This window comes from Hypomesus nipponensis, chromosome 17 (assembly GCF_054491055.1).
Source record: "Hypomesus nipponensis isolate SF chromosome 17, ASM5449105v1, whole genome shotgun sequence".
In the NCBI taxonomy this organism is placed as follows: Eukaryota; Metazoa; Chordata; class Actinopteri; order Osmeriformes; family Osmeridae; genus Hypomesus; species Hypomesus nipponensis.
In genome coordinates, this window is record NC_140377.1 from 9,672,004 (window position 1) to 9,697,786 (window position 25,783).

General features: G+C 44.1%; 4 protein-coding genes across 9 annotated transcripts; 3 read left to right on the forward strand and 1 right to left on the reverse strand.

The window, feature by feature from the left end:
• The first annotated feature begins 2,853 nt into the window (after positions 1–2,853).
• Positions 2,854–7,356, forward strand: aldh3b1 (aldehyde dehydrogenase 3 family, member B1). 3 transcript variants are annotated; one of them, XM_084677318.1, is made up of 10 exons: positions 2,854–2,962; positions 3,839–4,010; positions 4,219–4,329; positions 4,511–4,631; positions 4,741–4,826; positions 5,151–5,232; positions 5,422–5,814; positions 6,142–6,308; positions 6,435–6,534; positions 6,656–7,356. In XM_084677318.1, the coding sequence occupies exons 2-10, from the start codon at positions 3,849–3,851 to the stop codon at positions 6,850–6,852; spliced, it is 1,419 nt and encodes a 472-aa protein (XP_084533444.1). In that variant the 5' UTR covers positions 2,854–2,962; positions 3,839–3,848; the 3' UTR covers positions 6,853–7,356. The 3 variants fall into 3 exon arrangements, with proteins under 3 accessions (XP_084533444.1, XP_084533443.1, XP_084533442.1); XM_084677317.1 differs by lacking the exon at positions 2,854–2,962 and adding an exon at positions 3,419–3,552; XM_084677316.1 differs by lacking the exon at positions 2,854–2,962 and having other exon boundaries at positions 3,642–4,010.
• Positions 7,357–7,886: 530 nt separating this feature from the next.
• clpp (caseinolytic mitochondrial matrix peptidase proteolytic subunit) lies at positions 7,887–11,295 on the reverse strand. The gene is made up of 7 exons (XM_084677320.1): positions 11,174–11,295; positions 10,542–10,643; positions 10,382–10,453; positions 10,005–10,101; positions 9,602–9,789; positions 9,333–9,438; positions 7,887–8,881 (listed from the first exon to the last, which is right to left on the reverse strand). Exons 1-7 carry the CDS (start codon positions 11,183–11,185, stop codon positions 8,655–8,657), a joined length of 804 nt encoding a protein of 267 aa, XP_084533446.1. The 5' UTR covers positions 11,186–11,295; the 3' UTR covers positions 7,887–8,654.
• A 642-nt stretch (positions 11,296–11,937) lies between these two features.
• LOC146253430 (guanine nucleotide-binding protein G(I)/G(S)/G(O) subunit gamma-5) lies at positions 11,938–14,529 on the forward strand. The gene is made up of 3 exons (XM_084677326.1): positions 11,938–12,109; positions 13,280–13,406; positions 13,557–14,529. Exons 1-2 carry the CDS (start codon positions 12,017–12,019, stop codon positions 13,403–13,405), a joined length of 219 nt encoding a protein of 72 aa, XP_084533452.1. The 5' UTR covers positions 11,938–12,016; the 3' UTR covers position 13,406; positions 13,557–14,529.
• Positions 14,530–14,849: 320 nt separating this feature from the next.
• carm1 (coactivator-associated arginine methyltransferase 1) lies at positions 14,850–25,702 on the forward strand. 4 transcript variants are annotated; one of them, XM_084677307.1, is made up of 16 exons: positions 14,850–15,037; positions 17,376–17,501; positions 18,056–18,162; positions 18,454–18,558; positions 18,884–18,994; positions 19,962–20,139; positions 20,266–20,356; positions 20,603–20,684; positions 21,582–21,667; positions 21,824–21,913; positions 22,036–22,173; positions 22,373–22,462; positions 22,626–22,738; positions 23,198–23,278; positions 23,459–23,572; positions 23,883–25,702. In XM_084677307.1, the coding sequence occupies exons 1-16, from the start codon at positions 14,896–14,898 to the stop codon at positions 24,020–24,022; spliced, it is 1,794 nt and encodes a 597-aa protein (XP_084533433.1). In that variant the 5' UTR covers positions 14,850–14,895; the 3' UTR covers positions 24,023–25,702. The 4 variants fall into 4 exon arrangements, with proteins under 4 accessions (XP_084533433.1, XP_084533430.1, XP_084533431.1 ...); XM_084677305.1 differs by having other exon boundaries at positions 14,851–15,037; positions 23,459–23,527; XM_084677304.1 differs by lacking the exon at positions 23,883–25,702 and having other exon boundaries at positions 23,459–23,865.
• Positions 25,703–25,783: the final 81 nt, after the last annotated feature.

The window sequence follows — 25,783 nt, forward strand, 5'->3', positions numbered from 1 at the left end:
CTGTCATACTGAGGAAGGAGATGTCAGCTCAGCTGCTCAACATGAGACATCAAGGCAGCAAGACAGCAGAACTTAAGTAGACACTCAGAGCTGGATTTGCATCAAAATATCATGTAGAAGGAGGGGTGGTCTTGATTCATGGGTCAAGAATCAATTAATACAGTAACTGATCAGTTCATCCATATATCCATCCATTCAATGTGTCAGAGAAATTTAGGATGCAACCTTATATTCTGAAAATACTGGTGCTAGCATTCCTTGCCAGCAGAGAACCCCCTCCTCACCTGACTTATAGATTAAACTAGGTTTACAGAAATAAACTGACCTAGGTCGACCATTTTAATCTTAATAGAGGTGTGCAATAAATGTGTTAAACCTTATCTGTGTTGGTTGAGTGAATCATATGGTCAAGCCTACGGTCAGAAAACTCTGTAAGTTTCCACGTGCACTCGCATTCTGGGATCGATCACATTGACAGCTGATAGGGGAGGGGACTTCTCACCAATTGGTTTAAATGGTCTGACATGATAACTTTTGAACCAGACAAACTTTGTATTGCGATCAGACTGTGTCTCCTTGCTGGGAAGCATTAAACTACTGTACTTACTTTGAATCCGACGACTGTGCATTACTGGATAAAGAAATTATCCTAACACAATGATCAATCAATTACCTATAATATACAAACATGTATGGAAACAGTTTAATCTGATAACACAGGGACTTGAGGACATGAGAATGGGTCAATTTGTATGTACATTGGTGAAAGAGCAATGAAAGAAAATCTCCTATGAAGGTGAATGATTGTCTGTGTAACACAAAGGCTGCTCTCCACTATAGTTTGAGGAAATGAAGCAGCAGGAAGGAGAGTTTGTCTGTCATACTGAGGGAGGAGATGTCAGCTCAGCTGCTCAACATGAGACAAAAAGACAGCAAGACAGCAGAACTTAAGTAGACACTCAGAGCTGGATTTGCATCAACATATCATGAAGATGGAGGGGTGGTCTTGACTCATTAGGGTAAGAATCAGTCAATAAAGTAACTGAACAATTAATCCATCCATCTAACCATTCACTCAATGATCCATCGATTTCATGTAATGTAGAAACATGTCACCAAAAATGTCACGTCATCAGCTGAAGTCAGACAAGCAGTCAACAGCAAGTGAGTTAAATGAAGTTCAAAGACCTTTGTCCTCCCTGAGGGTTTAGATTCTATGAGTGGGTTTGTTCAGCTGCTCCACTCCATCACATCATTGTGTCTGTCGAGCACAGTACACAGCAGGTTTTTGCAGGACTGAACTGACTGGTGTGGTACTACTGGCCATTTGCACCTGATGGAGAACATATGTTTTATTAATATCCTAAATTGATCAACTTTGTGACCAGGAGGAGGTGTAGTTTGACTAAGAAGTGTAGTTTGCCTGAGAAAGAGTCATAAGTACCCATGCTGAGGCTGTATGATTTGCATGACAGTGTGGATTGGGTTGTACTATCTTAACAGCTCACATAGAAGACTTGTTTAGAATTGGATGGAAATAGGGGAACGTCCTTTAGGAAAAAGTGCAGTGTCAGCGTCCCATGGAGTGAGTCAATAAAAACTGTCATTGAAGGTATACAGAGAACAGAAGAAAATGTTTGAAACTATAATGAAACTATAATGTTTGTGAGAAAGCCTTCATGGGAACCGTGGTCTCTTTTACTGCTTATATTTCAACATAGGATATAAATTAAATAACTAACAATACATTTGAGTATTGCAGTGGAAAATGAAACATAATTAGGCCTGTGTTCAAAAGCAACAGTGTCTACAGTATTTCTTGAGCCTTGTAAGGGCCAAGGGGTTGCCTAAATATAGGCAACAACAAAAAATCCTTTAGGAATGGTTTAAACTTTCTACACTTTTATGGTGTCTATTCTGTCATGGACCAAAATGAAAACGTGTTTTGCTGTACTAATGATGTTATAATTAATAGTTCTAGAATTCATTCATATTTTTCTAATAATCATTCATGTAAATTACATCAATAAAGGGAATTTGAGTAGGCCTTCAATGATGATTCTATATGGCACAATTCTCCCCCATTTTACTCACGTAAATGCTAGAAATAGATATTGAATGTTGTTGATATGAACAACGCTAAACATTTAAACAAAAAACATCAGAACTAAATATCTACAGGGGGAATTGATGAGGATCCACACTACTACCACAATAAACGTTCATGTTACATCAATCAATGAAAATAATAATGATGTATTTATTCAGTTTTGAGAAGCAGTAACTATTAGGAACACATGAGGTACTTTTTTGCTCGTTTGAAACGTTGTGGTAACTAGCTGACAATGCAAATCCTTGCAAATGCAAATAGCCTAAGTTTCTAGTAAACGAAATATGGTAGAATTTAGATTATGAAAATGAACAGGAGCAGTCTTTGTCATACTGATATTATATTTTGAAACGACTCACAAGCTGGAGTTCATGATGCATAGCACTGTATCACCATGGGGAATTTCCTGAATGTGTGTGTGTGTGAGAGAGAGAGAGCGAGAGAGCGAGAGAGGTGGAAAGAAAGAGCAGCCACCTGCAGCTGAGGCTCTGTATGTTTGTATTTGTACATTAAAGATGATATGCCCTGAATTAATTGGTCTAACAATAAGTACTATGTACACTATTAGCACATAATGTGACAACAATATGCTTAATAGACAATTAAGTAGCATACACCTTTAGGCCTACTTATGGTCTTCCTGGGATAGGTTAAAGGCTCGTCTTTCTAGTTCAACCAAAAAATGTACTGCTGTTTCCTTTCCACACCCAACTAGCATGACTAGTCATGATTTTTTTTTAAGAAAGGAAAATCACCCGGTAATCTACTCCATTTTCTTCCCAAACTCGGACACGACCTGGTTTGTTGAGACATAAAGGAAAGGCGTCGAAGTAAGATACCTTGCAGAAGCACGTGAGTTTAATGTTGTTGATGTAAACTTTTAAGCAAGAAGGGGAACTACAACCGATAAAATAAACTAATTGTATAAGATTGCATAAGAGGGAGCATGGGGACATGATGGTAGGTGTCAATTTGTTCCTCATAATATACTGTAACATTATTTATATACACATAGGCCGACCCTACGGTAGACTAATTGTTATGAAAGTAGCTTTCTTATTGAAGTCACGTCAAAATTCAAATGACATGGCAACGCCACAGATTTCACTTCTCCATTGTGAGGGACAAGTCGTTGGACCGATCGAGTTGCAAACTAGCTCAACATATACAGCTGCAAGCAATCAACCGTGATCACTTGGCGGTTTGGTGGCTCTGTCATTTGCATACGCTAGTAGGCTACGAATGATTGATTTCACGACGTCGTCAATTTCGGATTCGTTTTTTTTTATGGGGAGGGGGAGGGCCTTCTCTTCATACTCGGTATGAATTGTTTAATTGTTTTAGACACTGGTACTTTTGCGTGGGTTCCACTTGGGCGCAACATACAATTTTCATAAATCATATGGCATTTTATGAATGGCACTTCGGTCAGTGATTTCTAGGTCAGTGTTTCTCAGCCTTGGTCATGAGGACCCACTGTTTTAGATGTCACTCTTTCAACACTCCTGATTCAAATGAATGGGTTGTTATCGGGCTTCTGCAGAGCTGGATGACAACCCATTGATTTGAATCAGGTGCGTTTGTTGTAAGAAAACATCGAAAACATTTGGAGAAATCCTGATCTACTTTAAACTTGCTGTGCTGTCTTTTGAGTTTTTTTTAATCTACTTCTGGTAACTACCCTTCCCCAATGCATGTCTGTGTCATTTGTTTGCTCATTTTCAACAGCCTTGCAGAGATGGACAGCCAGAGTAAAATTATGGATAGGCTGCGAGCTACCTTCCGCTCTGGTGTGACTGTTACAGAACAGTTCCGTAGAACCCAGCTTAATAACCTTCTCTCACTAGTAACAGAGAACGAACAATTGATTGTAGATGCACTCCATAACGACTTGAATAAGGTGAGGCTTCACATATTAACCTACCTGTAAAAAATAAGTGGGAGTACTCTATACTATGCAATGTAAATGTAAATCTATTATTGTCTTTCATAAGGAAAATGAAGAGAAACATGTCTACTTACACATTAGTGCGTATGTACTGCAAATGGTGGCCTGTTAATGGCAGCCTTAGATCTTAAACTAATGATGCACATATAATTCCCCCCAGCCCAAGTTTGAAGCCATTCTATCAGAAGTACATATGGTTTTGAATGACATTTACTATGCATTGAACCACCTGAAGTCCTGGATGCAGCATGAATATGTGGGCAAGAATATGGTAAGGCCTAGTCTGTCGTTTGTTCAAAGTTCATGAACGTTTCACGGAAGTTCATGTTGGTTATTCACTACAAACACACATACAAACGTTCTTTAAGGTTAACTAATGCCTGGCAAAGTGTGAAACCACAGTTTTTGATGCATCTGTTTTTCTCTTTCTCTAACCATCAACCCATTTCAAGGCCACAAGGCTAGATGACTGTTTTATCCGTAGAGAACCCTTAGGAGTGGTTTTAATCATAGGAGCATGGAACTACCCCCTACAGCTCATTATCCTACCCCTCATAGGGGCAATTGCAGCAGGTAAACTCTATACTCATCTTCAGAGGCTGCACTAGTACCTCCAGTGTAATGTAGGTGAGCTCTGATTCCTTTTATTTGTATGTAATGCTGTGATTACATCATCGACCAGGGAACTGTGTTGTGCTGAAGCCGTCGGAGATCAGCCAGGCTACAGAGAAACTCCTGGCAGAACTCATCCCCAAATATTTGTCTCAGGTAAAGACAAGATTGTAAGATGACACAACTGCTGCTACACACTTGTCTGTGCTGATTTCGTGTCACACTACCAGACAGCGACCATTTCCTCATTCTTCAAGCGGTCGTTAAGTTTAGTTGTGATTTATATCAAGTACATTTGATGTGATTATGTCAAGTGGAAGTTTGTGATTCATCAAGTGAAGCATATGTGCTGTTCCAAGTTTTCAAAGGGGTTGTGAGACTTGTATTTCCATAAGCACATAGGACCTGTAGTGTCAGGGTTTGTGTTCTGTTGAGTCACTGAGACGTGAGTTGCATTAACAGATAATCTGAACACCACAGGATTGTTACGCAGTGGTGTGTGGTGGAGCAGATGAAACCAAGGAACTACTTGAGAAGAAATTTGATCACATTTTCTACACGGGTAAAGCCAACCAGAGAATACTTTTAATAAAGTAACACAAGGACATATAACTTCTTTTTTTCTACTAATGTTTTGAATGTGGAAGGTTTGTGTCTCCTTGTGACAACCTGCTTAGCTACATGAACTCCACTTTTGCTCTTGTCAATTTCACCTCCGTCTGTAACCCCCCTGACCTTCCTGCTGCCTTAGGTTCCCAGGTAGTGGCACGCATTATCCTGCAGGCAGCCTCGGTGCACCTCACTCCCGTCACCCTTGAGCTGGGTGGTAAGAGCCCCTGCCTCATCCATGGGGACTTGGACATCCCATCCGCTGCGCGCCGCCTGGTCTGGGCAAAGTTTTTCAACGCCGGACAGAGCTGTGTGGCACCCGACTACGTGCTTTGCTCGACGGTCATGCGTGACGCCCTACTGCCCGCCCTCCGCGAGACTTTGAAGGCGTTCTACGGGGAGGACATACGGACTAGTCCGGACATGGGGCGCATTGTGACGCCACGCCACTGGACTCGCCTGAAGGAGTTGCTGGGCAAGAGCAAGGGCAGGGTGGTGATTGGAGGAGAGAGCGATGAGGGAGACCGGTACATTGGTGAGTTGGGTATGGAGCGGAGGGGACAGTAGAGGAAGAAACACGTAGATTAAGTCACAAGTGTGAAACGGCATTGTGAGTGCATACTGCCACCTGCTGCTTTTCAGGGTAAACTGATCATTTTGTTGAGGTATGAAATTGATAGTTTTGGTGCTTTGTTTCTAATTGAAATATCTTTTGGATTGACAGTTTTGCTCGTTGGATCATTTTCAATTGGACTTGCCCTTTAATGACATGTTAAAAGCAGTATAGTTGTCAAGTCTATGTTTTGAAGTCACTTTATTTGGAACTAAAGTTTGACTCGACAACCTCCACCTCCTTTTGCAGCTCCCACAGTGCTGGTGGATGTTCAGGAGAGTGATGTCCTGATGCAGGAGGAGATCTTTGGGCCCATCCTCCCTATCATCACCATTGAGTCTCTGCAGGAGGGGATAGACTTCATCAACCGCAAGGAGAAGCCATTGGCCCTTTACGTCTTTTCTGACGAGAGCTCCGTAAGACAGAGCTGTTTGCTGTAATAAGGAAATGGAAACACTTTTTGAAGGATTTGCATGTCATCACTGTGGCCTTTGGACTGTTGCCATTTTCTTAATCATGGAAATTGCATTTTTGATTTTCAGGTGGTGAAAAATGTTTTGGAGAACACCAGTAGTGGAGGCTTCTGCTCAAATGATGGTATAGTCCACATGACCCTACCAGGACTGCCCTTTGGGGGAGTAGGTAAGTGTGTGTTCAAGTAGCTGAGCACGAATAAGCTAACCTACTCCCTATCCCCACACTTGTCCATGTATTTCCCCTCTCTCTGTCTTTTCCCCACCATCCTCTCTCGTCCCTTTCCAAGGAGCGAGTGGCTGTGGCAGTTACCACGGGCGCTGGAGCTTTGAGACGTTCAGCCACCGGCGGGGCTGCATGATGCGAAGCTGGGGCCTGGAGAAGATCAATGGGCTTCGCTACCCGCCCTACCAGGAGCGCAGCCTGAGCTGGCTCCGCTGGGCCACCACCGCCAAGAGCAGCTGGACAAGCTGCTCTCTCATGTGAAACTGTGTCAGTGGAACCAACACATGCGGCTGATGTTACAGTTCTTCAGTCTGTGACTCATTGACTGTTACATTTCAAATCAAATATTTGGGTCAAGTGTAAAATGTGATTTCTCATCAAATGTTTATATACCTCGTATGAAGACCCAAGTCAGGTCAAGGCATGTAGTTGACTGTTCTGATTAACCTGTTTTGTTTTTTGTTTTAAGTCAAGACACTTTGTTGGTTCCTGTTCTGCTGGGACTGGTTTTGCAGTTGTTCCTAATGTAACTCTTCATCCAATGACACCTGAAGAGTGAAGAAGTAGCACTTGTCGATCTGGTTTGACCAGCTTACGCAATCCTGGATTTTCTTCCCTGTACCTAAAATGGATGTTAAGCCACCTTTTCGATGTATTCACTTGAAATGCCAAGCTCTAAAGTTTGACCCATACATGTACATCTGTGGGGAAAGCTGTTGTCGAATATTGTAGTGTGCAACAGAAATAAACTTGAACTATCTCTAACCCTTGGACTTTTGACTCAGGGATACATTGACACATATGCACAAATGCCCTCTTGTGAAAATTAGGTGGTTTGTCCTGTTGGTGGATAAGGGGGTTTTGGTTCACTTATTACTTTGGGGTTTCACAATTTATTGCAGGTTTTTCTATATAATTGTCCAGTGTGGAGACTGGTCTTCTGTTTTTACCAAGTGTACATTAGATGTCTGTGTAAATAAATGAAAAATAAAATAAAAAAATGTGATCAATAAAATCACAATTCACATTTAGTTTGTACTTCTAAACATTTAGTCATTGCTAATTACCATTTTCAAATTAAAATGTCTTAAAACAAAAAGTTTCACAATTGTAATGCAAATGCTGCATACAGTCAGGATTCGTTGGGTGTTGGTGTTTCTGGGCTAAAACAAAGTAACACTATCTGGTTTAATCAAGATGTCAAATTGCATGTCATGTTGGGTTTGAGCTCAAAATACCAATGAAGAGTACAGTAGGTATCCATTATCATGAATTCACTAAAGTCACAGTAAGGCTTAATTGTGAAGATTTTTATAAGATAGGCTTTAATATAACCCATCGCTCCTAAATCAGATCTAGATACTTAAATCAAAAAGAAAGGCACACAAACTAGATCTTGAATATTTCAACTTAAGTTGTACCATATCAGATATAGAAAATCTGGTGTTCCATTTGTGATACATAAAAACCTAAATTACAATAGGTTGTCATGTTGGCTTCTACAAGTAACCACAGGTCAGTGCCATAATCATGGTCAGGTTGGGCCTCAAAAACTGATTTATTCCAATTTGAAATGGTACACACAACTGATGACTGTGTGACTCTATGTAAAGTATATAGTTATTTTATAGCCTAGTGTAAAAGTCTAGTATATATATATCTCTTAAAACAGATGAACAGTTCACATCAAAATATCAAATTCTTAAAAATGTTAATATTCAAATGTTGCTGTTGCTGCCTTCCATCACAAAGCCTTTCCAGGACAGATATATAGAACAGAACACAAATGGTGCATCTCGATAATCTAGTAGCTTCCTCATTGTGCATCTATCAGGGTTATGTTCAGTAGGGCAAGACTTTGCAAAGCAATCTGCATCTCCGCTATTTTACATTTTCCCGACATTTGTTGCTTCATGCCTACATAATGACACCCCAAACTGTGTCTTCACTTGTTTTTAAAGTTTTAAGTTAATGTATAAACGTTTTTTCTCCTATGGACAAGAAGAAGCCAGTTTTGACTATCAACATGCACCCAGCGACTCCTGTCTCAATGGAGTCTCAGTTCAGGGTTCAGGTTTGTAGGAGGAAGGGGGGTTGGTCCCAGAAGGTGCCTGCTCAGGAGTGGGGGAATCAGTTGAAGGGGAGGGACTGGAAGCAGTGGAGAGCTCCTTCTGAACCAGTTCAGGCTCATCCTGCCCTGCCTGGGGGGGGTGTACCAGCACCCGGTCTATAATACCGAAGTCCTGGGCTTCCATTGGGCTCATGTAGCGGTCTCTCTCCATAACACCCTCTGGAAGTCAAAGACAAAAAGGAAGGCAAGATTTTGGGATAGCAGTTATGATCCGAATGGCTGTAGTATGAGACGTTCCCCCCCGCCCCTTAACCAACAATAAAGTATACAAGAGGAGATGGCAATATGCCACACAATCATTTAAAACAAGTTTATACAAATTTTCAGATTACATTTCTAATCAAGCAGACATGAATTAACCAAATAATAGCTCTGTCAATTGGCTAGTATCACTATAGCATATAGGCAAAACCTTGATAGTGAATAATAGGAATAACAAGGAAACATGGGTGTCAGTCGGTCTTGGAGGCCCTTAGTTCATGGACAAAGGTTGACAAATGCAGAGAATCAATGATAACCATCAAAAACATAGAGGCTCTAGTTTCTGTACTGATGTAAGCCTTAGTAGGCTTTGTTATATGACAACATTCATGCTGAACACTTAACTCACCTATTAATTTCAAATCTTGGCCAGTGTGTTTGGCGTAGATAATGTTGATCTGTTTCTTCAGCTTGAGGATCTCTTCAGCCTGAATGGCAATGTCTGTGGCCTGACCCTGAACACCAAAACCGCATGTCACAGCCAGCATCATTAGTCTAAATAAAGTATGTCGATTTAGCATTCACTCTTTTTTGGCCACCTTAACCTGCAAAACAAAATGAACCCCCATTCACTCAACCCCTTGCAGCTTTCCCTCCCCCAAGTCCATTGGCACTCACCCTGGCACCTCCAGAAGGCTGATGCACCATAATACGAGCATTGGGCAGGGAGTGCCTCATGCCAGCGGTGCCTGCAGCCAGAAGAAGGCTGCCCATGCTGGCCGCCTGGCCCACACACCAGGTCGAGATGGGGTTGAGGATGTACTGCATGGTGTCATAGATGGCCAAGCCTGAAGTCACCACACCACCTTGGAGAGAAAAGGCATGGGCATGCGGATCATTAAAAACGAATGGGAACGGTCAGGTTTTTCCATCCCAAAAATCTTTCATGCGGATCTCGGCTTCAGAGAATTTCCCTGCGGTTAGACAGTCTCTAGTGTTAGCCCTCATATATTCTAGGAATTTGTCACATTTTCCCTCATAGACCTCTGCCTGTCTTTCTATCCCCACACCTGTTTCTCACCAGGGCTGTTGATGTACATGTGGATGGGTTTGTTGTTGCTCTCTGACTGCAGAAAAAGGAGCTGAGCAATTACCAGACTTGCCACGGAATCGTCAATCTGAAGAAGGGAGGGAGTGGGAGGGCGGAAGAGAGAGATAGACAGAAGAGAGGAGAAAAAGACAGTACAATAAAAACATATATTTCAAAATACACACAAACTGTGCCAAAATTAAAGTGTATATGATAACATGAATTAACAGATCAGAAGAGTGAGATGTCTGGTGAGCCATGCTATCCTTAAACAGGCAAACTCTCAGGCCATGCATGCAACATGGGGATGTGACAGGTGATCGTGTTGATGCCACAATAATACTCCACAGTTACACAGCAAAACTTACCGGACCCATTACACAGATTATTCTCTCCCTAAGGAGACGGGAGTAAATGTCGTATGCTCGCTCTCCTCTTCCCTGCAAAATGAACAGAAGGGGTGAGTCTAGCATTTCAAAAGTACAATGCTGTGTCTTGTATGGAACTCTGGGGAAGTAGCATCCTTACAGTCTGTTCCACTACCATCGGTATGAGGGGGCTCCTCCATGGTGGACTATGATGGATGGATCTCCTGCCCTTTAACACCGACACCCCACACTGCAAGACCCTCTGACAAACAGATGGATGGAAACGAAGGGCAAGAATGAGAGAGGGAAGGATCCACTTGCAGGAAAATACATTTCAACCCCTTTTTTGCATTCACCCATTTAATTAATTGAGTCGATACCAAATAATTTAACTATGCTCATCACTGGTCCCAACATGTAGGCTTTATGAGTTATTTAATAAGATAATCTACTCTTTAAAATGGAGTTGCAGAGTAATCAGCAAATAATATTGGCTATATCACATTTGATACATCCCAAGCAGACAATATGCTGACCAGTGATGGATGACATTAACTCAATTTTAACGTTTTTGTTGTGGATCAGCTAAGCAGCAAACACAAGTTAGCAGATACAAGCTTTGGTAGCTAGTGTGACTGAGTTACACAAGTACATATCTCATCATCGTTCATGTTTAACACGTAATTGACGTTAAAATCAACGCTTGCGAATGAGAGCATTGCATCGTAAACCATCGCCCCTTTCATTTAAATCGCTGAAACATCGTTGAAATGTGTTTATACTGTTTCTTACTCGTATAAGCATAGTCAAATCCTGTAACGTGCAATCCCCTCTGTCTGACCCCGATACTACCGGAAGCAGATTTTTGAACTTTCAACTGTTGTTGAAGTCGCTTTGAGGGAATCGTGTGTCACGTGACAATTACATTAGGTACGTTCGACTCCATGCAGCGCCGGCGTCGCCTGCAGCCCGGCTGAGTTGAAGCAGCCAATGACATTCTCAGCCGGCTGTCGGGCCGCCGGTGCTGCTTGAAGTCAAACACACCTACTGAGACGTGGGCCCTTCTCATGCAAGTAAAAATGTAGCAAAAACACAAATTTGCATTGATTGAACAACAACACAATTCTGACGAACAAATGACAATGTATTTACCGAATTGCACTGCTGTTTTTGTTGAATTAATAAAAAGCTACCAATGCCTAGGCTACTATGAACAGTAGGAAATCAAATCAATTCAAAAGCAAGAAGGGTCTCTGTTCATGAATTTAATGCGTAATAGCGGGTCTACATAGCCTATGTAACTTGACAAATTGAATGATCATCCGAAAAATATGTAGCCTACATACGCTATATGTCCTCTCCCTAACCTATTTTCTCAGTTAAGTTGAAAAATAGCATACATAATAATTCCTTTGTAGCATAAGGATGCCTGATGGACAATAGACAGCATTTGATTTGTTAATTATTTTAATTATTTGACTGATCGTTTCAGTGATGGAAACGTTTCACGGAAAACTGGTCAGGAGAGGGATAATCTCCAAAAGGGGGAGCAGTTGAGGCAAACTGGTCCCTAGAGTTTTTCGCTTCTGTCTTTGAAGTTGTAAACCACTTTCACTTGGTCGATGAGTTGCAGACATGTCGAATAACAGCGCAAATAGTAGCAATTTAGTAATCGCTCAGAAGACCGTCAAACAATTGCGCCTTGAGGCCAGTGTTCGTCGAATCAAGGTAAAATTCCAGCTGCTATTCTTCTGATAAACTTTTGGGTGTGACAGTTCAATAGTGACTCACTCCACATAAGCAAAGTAGGCTATAGCCTGTCTGGAAAATGTGTTTTGAAAAAGAGTTGTCATGAACTGTAGGCAAAATTAATATCTGCTTCTTATGAAGCTAACTCCCTGCAGTAGACAAGAAGTAATATTACCTTCACAATAGTGTCATAAAAAGCTCAATTAAAATTGTATTTTAACCTTTGTAATAATGTGACCGTTTTTATAATGAATTGATCAAATTATAGTTCTAAAAATAATCTTAAAGAATGTGAGTTTATTTCGCTAGGCTCTGTAATGTAATGAAAGCAAACAGCTGGTTGTTTCCGTGCTAGTGCTGCACAGTGGTGGGCTTTGTTGATTGTGGGCGTGTGACAGTGGACCGATTGTTAGCCCTGCTAGATTAGCCTCTGTCGTAGACAAGGCCGCTGTGAATAAAAGGACAAATTAGATCATGTATGTAAGTCATGAAGAATAGTGTTATAACTTAGGTCCGTATGAGCTCGCAGGGTCCACAATGATTTAGCTATGCATGATGTTGAACACTTCTGATGGGACCAAAGGACGCAAAAATGACATATTAGAATGATATGAATATACACAGCTCAAAAAAAATAAAGGGAACACTAAATGAGCACATACTACATCTGAATGAATAAAATTATCTAATTGAATACTTTTTCTTTGATTCCAGTGATAATTGATGATTTTTGTGTGATTGTGTTGTCGGCACATTCAACTATGTAAAGGACAAAGTACTTAATGAGATTATTTCATTCATTCAGATCTAGGATGTGTTATTTTAGTGTTCCCTGAATTTTTTTGAGTAGTGTATATTGGGGCAAAATCGGTTTGAGGATTGCCATTTTTCAAGATTATCAACCTTACACAATATGTTTTCAAATACAATGCCTGTTCTTTATTTAACAGGACACACTCATGTCAGAATAAAACAATGCATAAAAATACAGAAATTATAATCATAATATATTATTAACAGTGGCACAGTTTAGCATGATTATGGTTGACTACGTTCTGACCTCTCTTGAAAAGGTTTTCTTCTCTGTGGACAAGGGTGTCCAAGTAAACACATCTAGGGGAATGTTTAATCTGTTTTTATCTTCCAAAGGTATCCCAAGCAGCAGCCGACCTGAAGACTTTCTGTCTGCAGAACGCCCACAAAGACCCTCTCCTTATGGGGGTTCCTTCCAGCGACAACCCCTTCAGACCTCCCAAATCCTGCGCCCTATTCTGAGGTAATAGATAATGACCAGGAGGCTGCTATCTCTCTTTTACAAAAAAAGTCAATCACATCAAATAACAAAGTGTATTCTTTAGAAATGTCATTGTGTCCAATCCATGTTCCTTTGTATGCTATTAACAAGGATCCATTCTGTCTTCTATAGGGAATGCAACTGGTTATAGAGAAGCTCACCCTCAAACATTTCCCAAGCCCCTCTTTACACTACCTTACCATGTCCAGACACTGAAGGTCACAAGGCCAGAACAACACAGTCAGCTGTGACACACTACACCCTGTCATACCAAGTAATTGTAGGCTGACCTGAACTCGGTTAGCTATACTTTTTCCCAAAAACTCCAGATCATGGTAATGCTGAATGGTGAATGAGTCAATTGTATTACAGATACGTTTTGGGACAGAGCATTGACTTGTGCATTTACTGTGCAATATGTCAAGATAATTTAAAACAAGCAACAGGGCTCAATCTCAGGTTAGTCTCCACATTGGTTTGATGTTGCTCACTGTAGGAGATAAGATATGAAGGAATATGACATGATTATATTTATTGTTTGAACATGTGCCATTGCTGTTTAAGGTCACTGAGAAGATGAATCAATGGCTGCAGTCTGTGTTACTCAGTTGGTGCATCTTCTACAAATTGTGATATGTATTATGCTACATAAATCCATGATGTCTCTGGTCCTTTCATGCCTTTGCTGTTAAACCAACTGTCCAAGCAAAATGCTTTACTCTAAAGCATTACTCTAAAGTGTTTTAAAGTATTTTTTCATGATCATCACTGACATGTAGCTGGCTCTTTGAAAAAAAAGTTATAATCTCACAATGTAATGCTTTCAGTATTTTTAATAGTTGTAGGTGGTAGTTTTACAACAAAAAAACAGCATAAACATTAGCTTTTTTTATCTGCCCAATATTTATATGGCAATACAGATTAATTAAAGTACTTCCACAAAGCCAGAAAAGAAGGCATGTTAAAGACATAGTTTTGAAAAAAATTATTAGCAGTTTCTTGTTTAAAATTGTAAACAATCTGGTTATTGGATGCCAAATGCATGGGTTACAATTATTGTTTCAACTCTAGTTGAATAATTGATTAAATGTTTTTGACCCTTCTATACCATCTTTCATCATTGTCTCCTGTGTAGACTTGGTTGTCCATGTATTCTGCTGACGCCTTCTAGTAATTTTTGTGGATATCAGAGGGGAAATTCTAATAATAACTGATAACTTGGTAATCACTGGTATATATAGTTGATGTAAATGCTGCTTGTGTGTTAATATGGAAATATATTATTATTAATATTATTATTATTATTATTCTTTGTGCATGGCGCCAACTCCGCTAATATTGATAATATACTTCGGCCAGAAGGTGGTGGTAAAGACACGCATGTTATTTTTCCTTGTGATGTGAGTCTAGCGGTGAATAGAGTGTTTGGATGTGAGCGCGACTGTGAGCTGTCTCTTCCCCCAGATCGAAGATGGCGGTGTCGGTGTTCCCCGGCGTGCGACTCCTCTCAATCGGAGACGCGAACGGAGACATTCAGCGTCACTCCGAGCAACAGACTCTACGACTGGAAGTAAAAACCACACAAGACGCTGCCTTGATCAATTTGTCCAACGGTGAGTGTATCTGTGAGATGGCTCATCCCCGGCTCGGCCTGTGCTTCCTGGCTAGTGCTAGCTAACGTTCGCTAATTTCTGAGAAGCTAGCTAGGCTAACGTTGTGCTACCTGACTGATCTAGCACACCTAGCCAGCCTTTTACTTTGTCTATGAAGTATGGCATGTTTATTATATGTTCTATGGTAGAATGGTATCCTGCTTGAGAATTTAAGACATATAATGTCAAACAAAGAAGCAAGTGTACTGTTTGGCCAGTCTCTGTAGTTAGCTTACGTTAGCTGCTGACCACGTTGCTTTCCCTGTTTGTCTTGACTTGAGAAAGCCCAATACACTAGTCTTTAAATTTAGCATCAGCCAGGGATAGCAAGTTTAGTTGTTCGCTATCGAGCTAGTGTAATGTAGCTACGGTTAATTAAGGGTGTCATCCTACCACTCCAAACTTAATAATTGTTGTCATAATTTCGGTAGCTATGTTGAGGCTCGCTACATTGTTTCAATCGCAATTATATAGCTAGCTAGGTACAGTAGTAGAATGCATTGCAAACCTACCACATACCTACGCATGTATTCGCCCTTCATGCACGACTACCATTAATTGCGTCACTTTAAAATATGCTGTCGTTTTGGCTACACTATTTACAAAAGACCACAGAAATCGGATCTAGGTAACTAAAGTACTCCATCATACGTTTTGTTTTGGAGTGATCGGCTTTGCAATCGGATGGTTGTTAATTAGCTGACTAGCTAGCTGCCTGCACTGTACACCGTCGCTGAGCCAACCTAGATAGATGGCTAGCGCGTGCACTTTTATGAGCTTGGCGATATTCAGCTAAATTGAATATGTTTGAAAACTATTGAAGAAATAATATATGATGGAATAAGTCAGTGTTTTTCCTCCTAGCCACTTCAGGCCTGTATTAGTTTGCATTCATCTTTGTTCTCCCACGAACAATAGCCAGTTCCCCGCCTCCCTCTCTTGTGTGCTGGTGGCCCTCGCGCTCGTTCAGCTTTGTTGTGCTCTGCCATAGATTTGCATGCATGGATAAATATCATCTTCATTTTGCGTATATAATTTTCCTCAATTACAGATTTTATCTGATGCGGTATTTTTAGATATTACTATCTCGGACAACTTCAGCTAGAATTTAAGGGGGTTGCCAGGCCCAGAAACGTAATATTCCAGTTTCGTATGATGATGCTGGGTTAACGTTTCTATACTACATGTCTACAGGATGGCCAGCTATTTTGAATAGTGCCAACGGACACAATTTGTTCCACCCTCTTGAAATAGCATCTCATTAACCTCCACAATAATATACATCACAGTCATTATAGACTGGCTGTTGACAAAACTATCAGGCCCACTGATATTACCCTTGTGGTGCTGCACAGCTTTTCTGAATGCTTTTAACAGCACTGTCCATCTCGCAAATTGCATAGTCAAGTCTAGGGCAGGGGGAGTTTTCAGTCAGTGAGGGGTAATGATTGTAAATATGTTAACACATGGACACTCGGCACAAGTTCTGAGCTGTCCCTCATACAGTCTTCCTCTCTCTCACTCACTCACACACACACACACACACACACACACACGCCATGTAAAAACACACAAGTGCACACTGTCATTTGTCCTATATTTGCTGTCTGAAGATAGTTTGAGATTGTAGTGGTTGGCAGTGTGACATCAACATGCTTCAGGCTAATCTAAGAATTGCTCTTAATCCCAGATAATGGATTAGCTAAAATTAGATTATAGGAAACACCCGGGACTGACATCGAGCTTCCCATCAAAGTAAATAAAATGCAGACAAACAAAGGTCACTGAGCTAATAAATGTGTATGACACTCCCCCTGCAAGCACACAGTGAGGTCATTGATTTGATGAGACACTCAAGAGTCGGAAAGGTGACCTTCCTGTTTACCTTCCTGAACCTCATACTCTGTTCTCCCTCATCAGTCCTTTTCGAAGGGAGCACGGGCAGATAGAATCTGACCGTGTTCCATGATGGGATGGGTGGATGGGCCTGCTGTTGCTTCTGCACTCACAAATACTCAGTTGCCTTTAATGGTGCCCTCCGAAATGGTCATGCAGCTTGTCTGAAATGAGGAAAGAGCTGAATGCAAATGGTCATGGAAAGGAACAAATCAGGCTTACTGCTCGTGTCAATTTTCCGAGGTCAGGGCTTACATTACTGAAGCAGGCTAAGGCAAATGCATAATTCGTTCTTAAAACATAATGACATATTTTACTGTCCATGTTGTTGGGATTGATAGCAAATCCATTGAACTGTGGTACTATTGGTGTCATGTTTTGATTTCCCCACACACACACACAGCGGAGGAGACATGCGTGTTCAAGTGCTCGGTCTCCAGGGAGACGGAGTGCAGTCGCGTGGGAAAGCAGTCCTTCATAGTCACCCTGGGCTGCAACAGCGTCCTGCTCCAGTTCTCCTCACCCGCAGGTATCCGCCGGCAACGGTTTACCCTCACACACCATCACCCAGCCACAACTGTCCATAGCCTGACTTAGCTGGGACCTGTGCCATTAGTACTGAATATGATCTGCGCCTTTGTACCTAATGCACCACCCACAGGTCATTATTCTTTCAAATTCTATGCATATGGAAAGTTTTGGGAAAGTAACTGATCATCTGGAGGGGGAAAACTGAATAGGGGAAAATGGCTTTCTTGTTCCATTTGAATCAGAATGGGTTTTATTTGTCATGAAAGTTTGAACAGTCAAGGAATTTGCTTTGGTAGGAAGGTGCATACATTAAACATATAGGAATCTTGAATTTAAATATGAGGACTAACTATTTCCAAGGGTACTAAATAGCAGTAACTAAGTGGAATTAGAATTAAGTAAAATGTACACTAAAATCTAAGATAAAATGTGCGTTTCATAAAATAAAATATACATTTAAAAAATATACGTTAATGGGTTAGAGAGGATGTCTGTGGTGTGCCGGCTCTGTGAAGGTCAGTTTCTGATACATGTTGACTGTGTTCTCTTCAGACTTCTCCTCTTTTTATAACCTGCTGAAGAACTGCCGTGGTCACAGTGGTGAGCGGTCTGTCTTTAGCGAGAGGACAGAGGAATCCTCAGCTGTACAGTACTTCCAGGTACACACACACACGTTACACTCTCACGAACACTGTACGGTTGGTATTGAGAAAAATATCACTCTACTGGCTGGTACACAAACGTTTAAACGAACCAACTCTAGAATAAATCTCGAGGGAGGGGGGTTCCACGCACACACAAACGCACACAGAATCTATGCCAGGCAAAATAGTTTCATTTTACGTAATTGTAAAGTGTTTTTATTTTGTATCTCAGTGACATAAAAAATCATCTTGCTTTAGAGCATGGCATCCCCGTTTTCATGCTTCCTCCTTCTCCTCGTCCTGTAGTTCTATGGCTACCTCTCCCAGCAGCAGAACATGATGCAGGACTACGTTCGGACCGGAACCTACCAGCGGGCCATCCTCCAGAACCACACAGACTTCAAAGACAAGGTATCGAGACGTTTGAGGGTGGTACTGTAGTACTGAGGGTGGTACTGTAGAGCCCAGTTCCATTTGAACTCTTAGAACCGTAACTTTCTATCACGGACGTAGATAGATGTGGGTCAATGACTGATGGAAGGCAATCTAAGATTCCCGGTTCTTTTCAGTTTGGTCATATATTTCCTGTCAGTTTGCCTTTTATTTTTATGGAAGGGAAACCAACGACATGGAAGCACCTAGAAGCTGAGATGGTGAATTGGGCGTATATCGCCGTACTGCATCGCCATTCTGTAATCAGTGACTCATTTGTCTCTCTCCTTCTCTCTATCTGTAGGTGGTTTTGGATGTCGGGTGTGGCTCTGGCATTCTGTCCTTCTTTGCAGCCCAGGCTGGGGCCAGGAAGGTGTACGCCGTGGAGGCTAGCACCATGGCCCAGCATGCAGAGGTGAGACACACACACAGCCTTCCCCTGACTTAGGGCTGGGCGATATATTTTTTTAATCGATTTATCGAAGTAAGGACTTCCTTCAATAAAGACATAACATTAATTTGTTTTCAATAATAGCGATAATGTTGATAGAGAATAATTAGGAACAACAGTTCATTTAATTTCTGGGATGCAGCAGGAAGTTGTGGAGAAATGGTAGCCTGCGCTCACTAAAATATACGGACTGAGCACCTCGAGTGGAGTAGCTCATGTTAACCGCGGAAAATGAGTCTTATTGCCGAAAACAGTGGCAGCAATAGCCATGGCGAGGGAGCAACTTCCAATGAAGAAATGATTGATAAAAAAGGGTTCGTCTTCTTCAGTTATTTGGAAGTGGTTTGGCTTTTTGAAATCCGACAAAGAGCATAGCAATGTTCGGTGCAAATTGTGTCGTAAACAAACAGGTGGCTACCAAGTCTGGTTATATGACAAACCTTTTTTACCACCTGAAGCAAAATCACTCGTTGGAAAATGCAGAAAGTGTGAGTTTGCGCCAAGGTCTTGATAAAAAGCGAGTTTAAAATGCTTATGTTACTTGACCCCAGGTACGTGCTCCCTGGTCACAAACATTTCTCACACCGCGCTGCCTAAACTTTATGCCGAGTGTAGGGAAAAGTTGAGAAAGAGACTTATTTTGCTACTACTACGGATCCGTGGTCTATCGTCTTAATTATCGTTATCGAATGTAAATATAAATATCTATCGTGATGATATTTTACCCATATCGCCCAGCCCTACCCTGAATGCCAATCTCCAGGTGCTAGATAACGATAGCAGGTCATCTTCCCAACACACAGACACACACACCGACAAATCTCTCCCAGTGAAACCTTGCTACAGATCGCGCCTCTTTCTCACACGCTCTGGCGTCACTGTCGCACGCAAACCCACTCCCTGCTGAGCTTGTCCTTTGCTGTGGTCCCAGGTGCTGGTCAACAGTAACCGCCTGGGGGATCGGGTGGTCGTGATCCCAGGGAAGGTGGAGGAGGTGACCCTGCCCGAGCAGGTGGACATCATCATCTCGGAGCCCATGGGCTACATGCTGTTCAACGAGAGGATGCTGGAGAGCTACCTGCACGCCAAGAAGTTCTTAAAGCCCAACGGTGAGAAGGGAAGGGGGGACGGAGGGGGAGGCGGCAGCGGGAGCGCGCCGAACGGAATCTTTGCACCACGAACCGTGGCCTTATTGGCCGACTGACTTGCTTCTGCTCCCGCCGCGCGCGTCGCAGGTAAAATGTTCCCCACCATCGGAGACGTCCACCTGGCGCCCTTCACAGATGAGCAGCTGTACATGGAGCAGTTTACCAAGGCCAACTTCTGGTGAGGACTGATGGAGGGTGGGGAGGAAGGGAGAAGGGGGGCGGGGGGGGCAATGTAAGATTGAGGAGGAGCAGGGGGCTGGTAGAACGGGGGATGTTTTTTCTAAAAAAAAAAAAAACCATGCCCTGTTTAAAGGAAGGCAAGGTAGCTGAATGTGATGCGTGACGGTGTAAAAAGGGGGGGAGCCAATAAACAACCGGAGGCCCTCCGATTCGCTGGTTCTGAAGTAAGACGTTTCTCTCTCAGGTACCAGCCCTCCTTCCATGGTGTGGACCTTTCTGCCCTGCGGGGGGCAGCAGTGGACGAGTATTTCCGCCAGCCTATCGTGGTACACACACCCACCCACCCACCCCCCCACACACGCACACACACACACAAACGCACACTCTATTTCTCGTCCTCCGAGTGGGGAGTGAGAAGGTTAAGTAGTTGAAAGAGCACATGAGGACAAGTCATGTTTATGAAGTGTTGGGTTTCGTTGTGTGCGCGTGCAGTACAAGAGCAACTTGTTTATCAGCTGTAAATAAGCTAGATGCTTGGAAGCCGGTGTGTTTACTCTGCCCTCCCTGCCTTACGCCACAGAATCAACACGACCAGAATAGCTCAGAATCCCGTTCTGTCAGTTAGACCCCCCCCTCCCTGACCTCCCAGGTCCGGTCGTACACCGTTCCCCGCACACTCCCACGCCTACCCCGGAGAGGATCCAGGTATGGACCCAGCCGTAGTCCTCTGTGCTGGCGTCTCCCATGCCCGTTCAGGTGTGACTGTGCTGGGAGAGTACCTCTTGGGACAGCGGGTCTGTTCCTGCTGGAGCTGTTTTAGAGGCTCTGCAACAGCAGGCCCCTGCCCAGTCCCCCTGAGCGCAGGCTGCACTCTCTTCCTATTCCCCCCCCCCCCCCCCTCCTCATGGGACAGCCTCAGACAGGTGGCCACGCACGCACGCATCCATTCACGAGAACACACGGAGTACCCTGTTGTCCGTCAAACTCATATTAGCCATGTATGGTGTTTGTTTATGCGTCTCATGTCAATATGTGTTTTAGCGAAAGCCAGGGAACTGCCAGGATGCAGTGAGCCAGCACGGCTCCTCAGAGCAAACGGGTTCGCTTTGTGAATGTCGGAACGATTTAACCACGAGACGGCGAAAGAAGAGGGCTCTATGGTTTGTGTTCGCATGAACAAGAAACTTGATTCTCTGTGCACCTCTTCCCTTTTTATTATTTAGGACACGTTTGATATCCGTATTCTGATGGCCAAGTCAGTCAAATACACAGTCAACTTCCTGGAGACCAAAGAGGACGATCTGTACAGGTGTGTTTGTTTACTTGGACGATGTTCAATATGATTGCGTGTGTGTGTTTGTTTCAGACCCACAAGTGGCAGTGTTCCACAGCGCAAAACGTGTATTTCCTGCCTGTCAACTTTTCCTCATCGACTCTGTTGTTCCCCCCCCTCTCTCTCTCTCAGGATAGAGATTCCCTTTAAGTTCCACATGATGCACTCGGGACTGGTCCACGGCCTGGCCTTCTGGTTCGACGTTGCGTTCATAGGATCAGTGTAAGCAGTCAATCATCAGCCAATCGTTGACGCGCGGGCCCCTCGGGCGGCCCGTCGCAAGAGCAGAAACGCCTAACCTCCCCCCCCTCGCACCCGCTCGTGTCCTCCGTCCCCCCATGCAGGATGACGGTGTGGCTGTCCACGGCGCCCACGGAGCCCCTCACACACTGGTACCAGGTGCGATGCCTGCTCCAGTCGCCCCTCTTCACCAAGGCCGGAGACACGCTGTCCGGCACCGCGCTCCTCATCGCCAACAAGAGGTGAGGGCCAAGAGTGGAGGGAGCCCGCGGCCATTGGGGTCCGCGTTTCGCCGCGTTTTTTTTTCGACGTGTCGAATGCTAATAGCTCCCATGCTAATATGTACCCGTCGATCTCTTCAGCTCGCCTGTCTGTGCTTTTCTCTCCTGCCCCCCCCCCCCTCCCCCATATTAAAACCCCACTATCTTCCTTCCTCAACAGACAAAGTTATGACATCAGTATTGTCGCCCAAGTGGACCAGACAGGCTCCAAGTCTAGCAACCTCCTAGATTTGAAGAACCCCTTTTTTAGGTGAGTTGGTAGCTCCCGCCGTGCTGCTGGTTAGGCGGACCGGTACTATTGAGGATTAAAGGAAGGAGGAGGAGGAGGAGGAGGGGGCAGAGAGGAGGAGGTGCCCTCTCATTGGCGAGTCTGCTGTATGTATGTATGTGTGTGTATGTGTGTGTTTTTGTAGGTACACAGGCACCACCCCCACCCCCCCTCCTGGGTCGCACTACACCTCCCCCTCTGAGACCATGTGGAACACTGGGGGGGCCTACAGCATGAGCCAGGGCATGGCCGTGTCAGGTAAATACACACACATAGAGAACACAAACGCGCTGTCGAGGCTCACTGCATGGGCGCACACCAGGGTACAAAGAAAGCACCCAGACACGCACACACACACACGCACGCACACACACAAGGAGAAACTGTGTCAGGTTTTGCAGTGTTGAACGTACACAGATGCATCCAGATGACCAGGGACCGCAGAGCGCTCGTTAGCCTCCGCCAGTCTAGCGGTGGCTTCTCGTGAACGCGCGCCATAGATCGACACCGTAGCTAACGGGTGGGGGGGGGGGGGGGGGGTGCATGCGATGAGGGGACTGCAGGTTGTGTTGAGGAGGACTCACACTTCTCTTCTTTGTGTTTTCCCTCCATATCTTGTCCCCCGTCCCTCTGTTCTTTGCTTCCATCTTTTCTTGGGGGGGGGGGGGGGGGGGTCTGTTTCTCTCTCTTTTTTTCCCCTCGTCTTCCTCCAAACAGGGATGCCTACAGCCTATGACCTCAGTACAGTCATTGGCGGCGGCGGCTCAACTGTGTCCCACAACAACCTCATCCCCCTGGGTATTTGCACTCCTCTACTTCGGTTCCCCCCCCCTTTCCATTGACGTTTTGGTTTTTTGTGTGTGGCGTGTCATTCGAATCTCTCGACATGCCCGTGTATGTGAGTGTGAAAGAGAGCGGGAGACTGGCTGTGTGTCCTGGTATAGTCCCCTGACCCCTGTGTCCTCTCCTCTGCTGTAGTGAACACAGGGATAGTGAATCACACCCACTCCAGGATGGGCTCCATCATGAGCACAGGCATCGTCCAGGGTAACGGCCCCCCTTCTTTACTACACCCGCTCGCACCTCTCTGGCGTTGCCTCGTGTCCTCCCTCCTTGCTGCTTCCTTCCAACTCTGCTGCTCGCTTGCCCTCCCCCTCTCTGCCCGTCCCCCCCGTCGCCCCGAGATGTTAGCATCCAGTAGGTGTGGAGCAGGAAGCAAGGGGAAGAGAGGACACAGGAAATGTCTTGGGGAGAGGCTTGGCCCTCTTACGTTGGGATCTTTTGTTTAAGCGGGACAAAGACCTAGTTTTCTCCCACTCAATCTCACACTCACACACACTCACACACATACACTTGCTATTGATTGTGTCGGTCTACCTCATGTCCCTCTCTCTTTTTGCAGGAGCTACGACTGGCCAATCGGGTCCAAGCAGCAGCAGTACTCACTATCCTGTCACCAACCAGTTCACCATGGGCGGGCCCGCCATCTCCATGGCGTCTCCCATGGCGATACCTAGCAACACCATGCATTATGGGAGTTAAGAAGACTTCTTCAGAACCACCCCCCTGCCCTGCATGTCTAGGCCCCCACCCCTCCCAAGCCCCTAACGACCATAGCCAAAACCAGTATACCAAAACCAGTGCTGCCCAAACCCCTTCAGCACCACCGTTTCCCCTTTCCTGTTCCCCCTCCTCCGTCACTGGTGTAATGCTCTCGTATCCGTCCCTCCAGCCACCACAGACACTCTCTATCCGTTATCCGAGAGCTCGATCCCTCCCTCCTCCCTCTGTCGTGCAGTAGCTATTATGCTATGGCCCAGTCCAGACAGCAGGTGGCAGCACTTCCTCGTTTTTAAAATGGATAGGAACAAACGTAACGGAGAAGGTTTTTGTGAATGGAGATGTGATCTTTGTTTGACTGGACCTGTGTATGCTTCACACACACACACACACACACACGCGCACTCTCTCACACACACTCAGACTTTTCATTAAAAGAAGAACTCGTTGCACGACTGTACAGCAGCTGTCATCTTACCCCCCTCCCTTCCTCCTTCTGCCTCCCTCCGGATTGGAAGTTTGACCGCCTCCCCACACCACCTGTCTCCCGCCTCCAACTCCCCTGCCTCATCCCTGGACTGGTCATGACACAACCCCCCCCACCCAAACCTCCTGTACTGAGCTGCGCTGCGAGGACAAAGGGCGTTTATTCACTTGTCCAGTAGAACACTATCAACACCCACAAATGGACCTCGATCTTGTTTTGTTTTCATATCACAACTTCAAGGCACTTCTCCAACTCCCTGTAGAGAACACTTCTGTCTAGACAGACTCATCCCATTCCGCTCCCCCCCCCCCCCCCCCCCTTCAGCCAAGTACGGTTGACCATTGTTGTAGTCTTTTAGAAAGGAGTACTTAGGCTAGATGTCTGTTTTTAGGATCACCCACTAGAACTTGAATCTCAGATGAGAACATCTACAGGACCCTGAAAGTCGTATCCTGACCTCTCCACTGGTAGGACTTGCTGATTTGGGGCAATTGCCCCAATTGGCTCAAAGGACATGGCAGCATCCTCCCAACCTGAAGCCAAACTGGATGGAAGTGCAGTGGGAAGGTCTGGTGGCATTGGTGGAGGATATAAGACACACAGACAGGCAGAGGGATGGACTGTAAGGACCAAGGATAATTATGACGGCGTCTGGAGCAAGAGAACTGTGTGGATCAACTGTATCCTAGTTTACATCCTTGCTTCGTTCCCTTCCCCCCCCCCCCCCTCTCTCCGGCTCCTTCCTTCACCATACTGAGACTGTGAGAATGTCACTGAGACATTAAGGTGAGATAGGGGAGTAGAGTCACCCCCCTAGCCATCTTTGAGCTCCATCATATCGTTAACCCCCCCTCCCCTCTCTATTACATCCACTATCAGGCAAGCAGTTGCCCATACTTTGGACAAAGACTTATCGGACATGTATGCATCGCTTCCAGTCTCACTTTTTTCTTTTTTTTTTTTTTTTTTTGGGGGGTTGAGTTAATTTTGAATTCATGATTTAGCAAGTTTTTAAAGAGAAGACAAAACTGTCTCTTGTTAGTTTGTAGGGTTAACTATCTTTGTCTTGTTTTGGTTTCTTTTTTTTTTCCTTTCACAAAAAAAAACTAAAAAAACACTAAAAAAAAAGGAGGAAATTAAATGTTGGTGGAGAAGTTCCCAAAAACCATCCACGACCACATTGTCTTGTAGTATTTTGATTTTTATCGTAATTAGCATTGGGTAGCATGACGTTACCTGAACATGATGTTACCGTG

Coding starts and splice junctions, on each gene's coding strand:
- clpp (XM_084677320.1), bottom strand. Junction 10,454..10,541: donor CGATGGTAGTGGAACAGACT/GTAAGGATGCTA, acceptor TTCATTTTGCAG/GGAAGAGGAGAGCGAGCATA. Junction 9,790..10,004: donor CATGTACATCAACAGCCCTG/GTGAGAAACAGG, acceptor TTTCTCTCCAAG/GTGGTGTGGTGACTTCAGGC.
- carm1 (XM_084677304.1), top strand. CDS start 14,896: ATGGCGGTGTCGGTGTTCCCCGGCGTGCGACTCCTCTCAATCGGAGAC. Junction 21,668..21,823: donor AAAGAGGACGATCTGTACAG/GTGTGTTTGTTT, acceptor TCTCTCTCTCAG/GATAGAGATTCCCTTTAAGT. Junction 21,914..22,035: donor GTTGCGTTCATAGGATCAGT/GTAAGCAGTCAA, acceptor CCCCCCATGCAG/GATGACGGTGTGGCTGTCCA.
- aldh3b1 (XM_084677316.1), top strand. CDS start 3,801: ATGCATGTCTGTGTCATTTGTTTGCTCATTTTCAACAGCCTTGCAGAG. Junction 5,233..5,421: donor TGATCACATTTTCTACACGG/GTAAAGCCAACC, acceptor CTGCTGCCTTAG/GTTCCCAGGTAGTGGCACGC. Junction 6,309..6,434: donor TCTTTTCTGACGAGAGCTCC/GTAAGACAGAGC, acceptor TTTGATTTTCAG/GTGGTGAAAAATGTTTTGGA.
- LOC146253430 (XM_084677326.1), top strand. CDS start 12,017: ATGTCGAATAACAGCGCAAATAGTAGCAATTTAGTAATCGCTCAGAAG. Junction 12,110..13,279: donor CCAGTGTTCGTCGAATCAAG/GTAAAATTCCAG, acceptor TATCTTCCAAAG/GTATCCCAAGCAGCAGCCGA.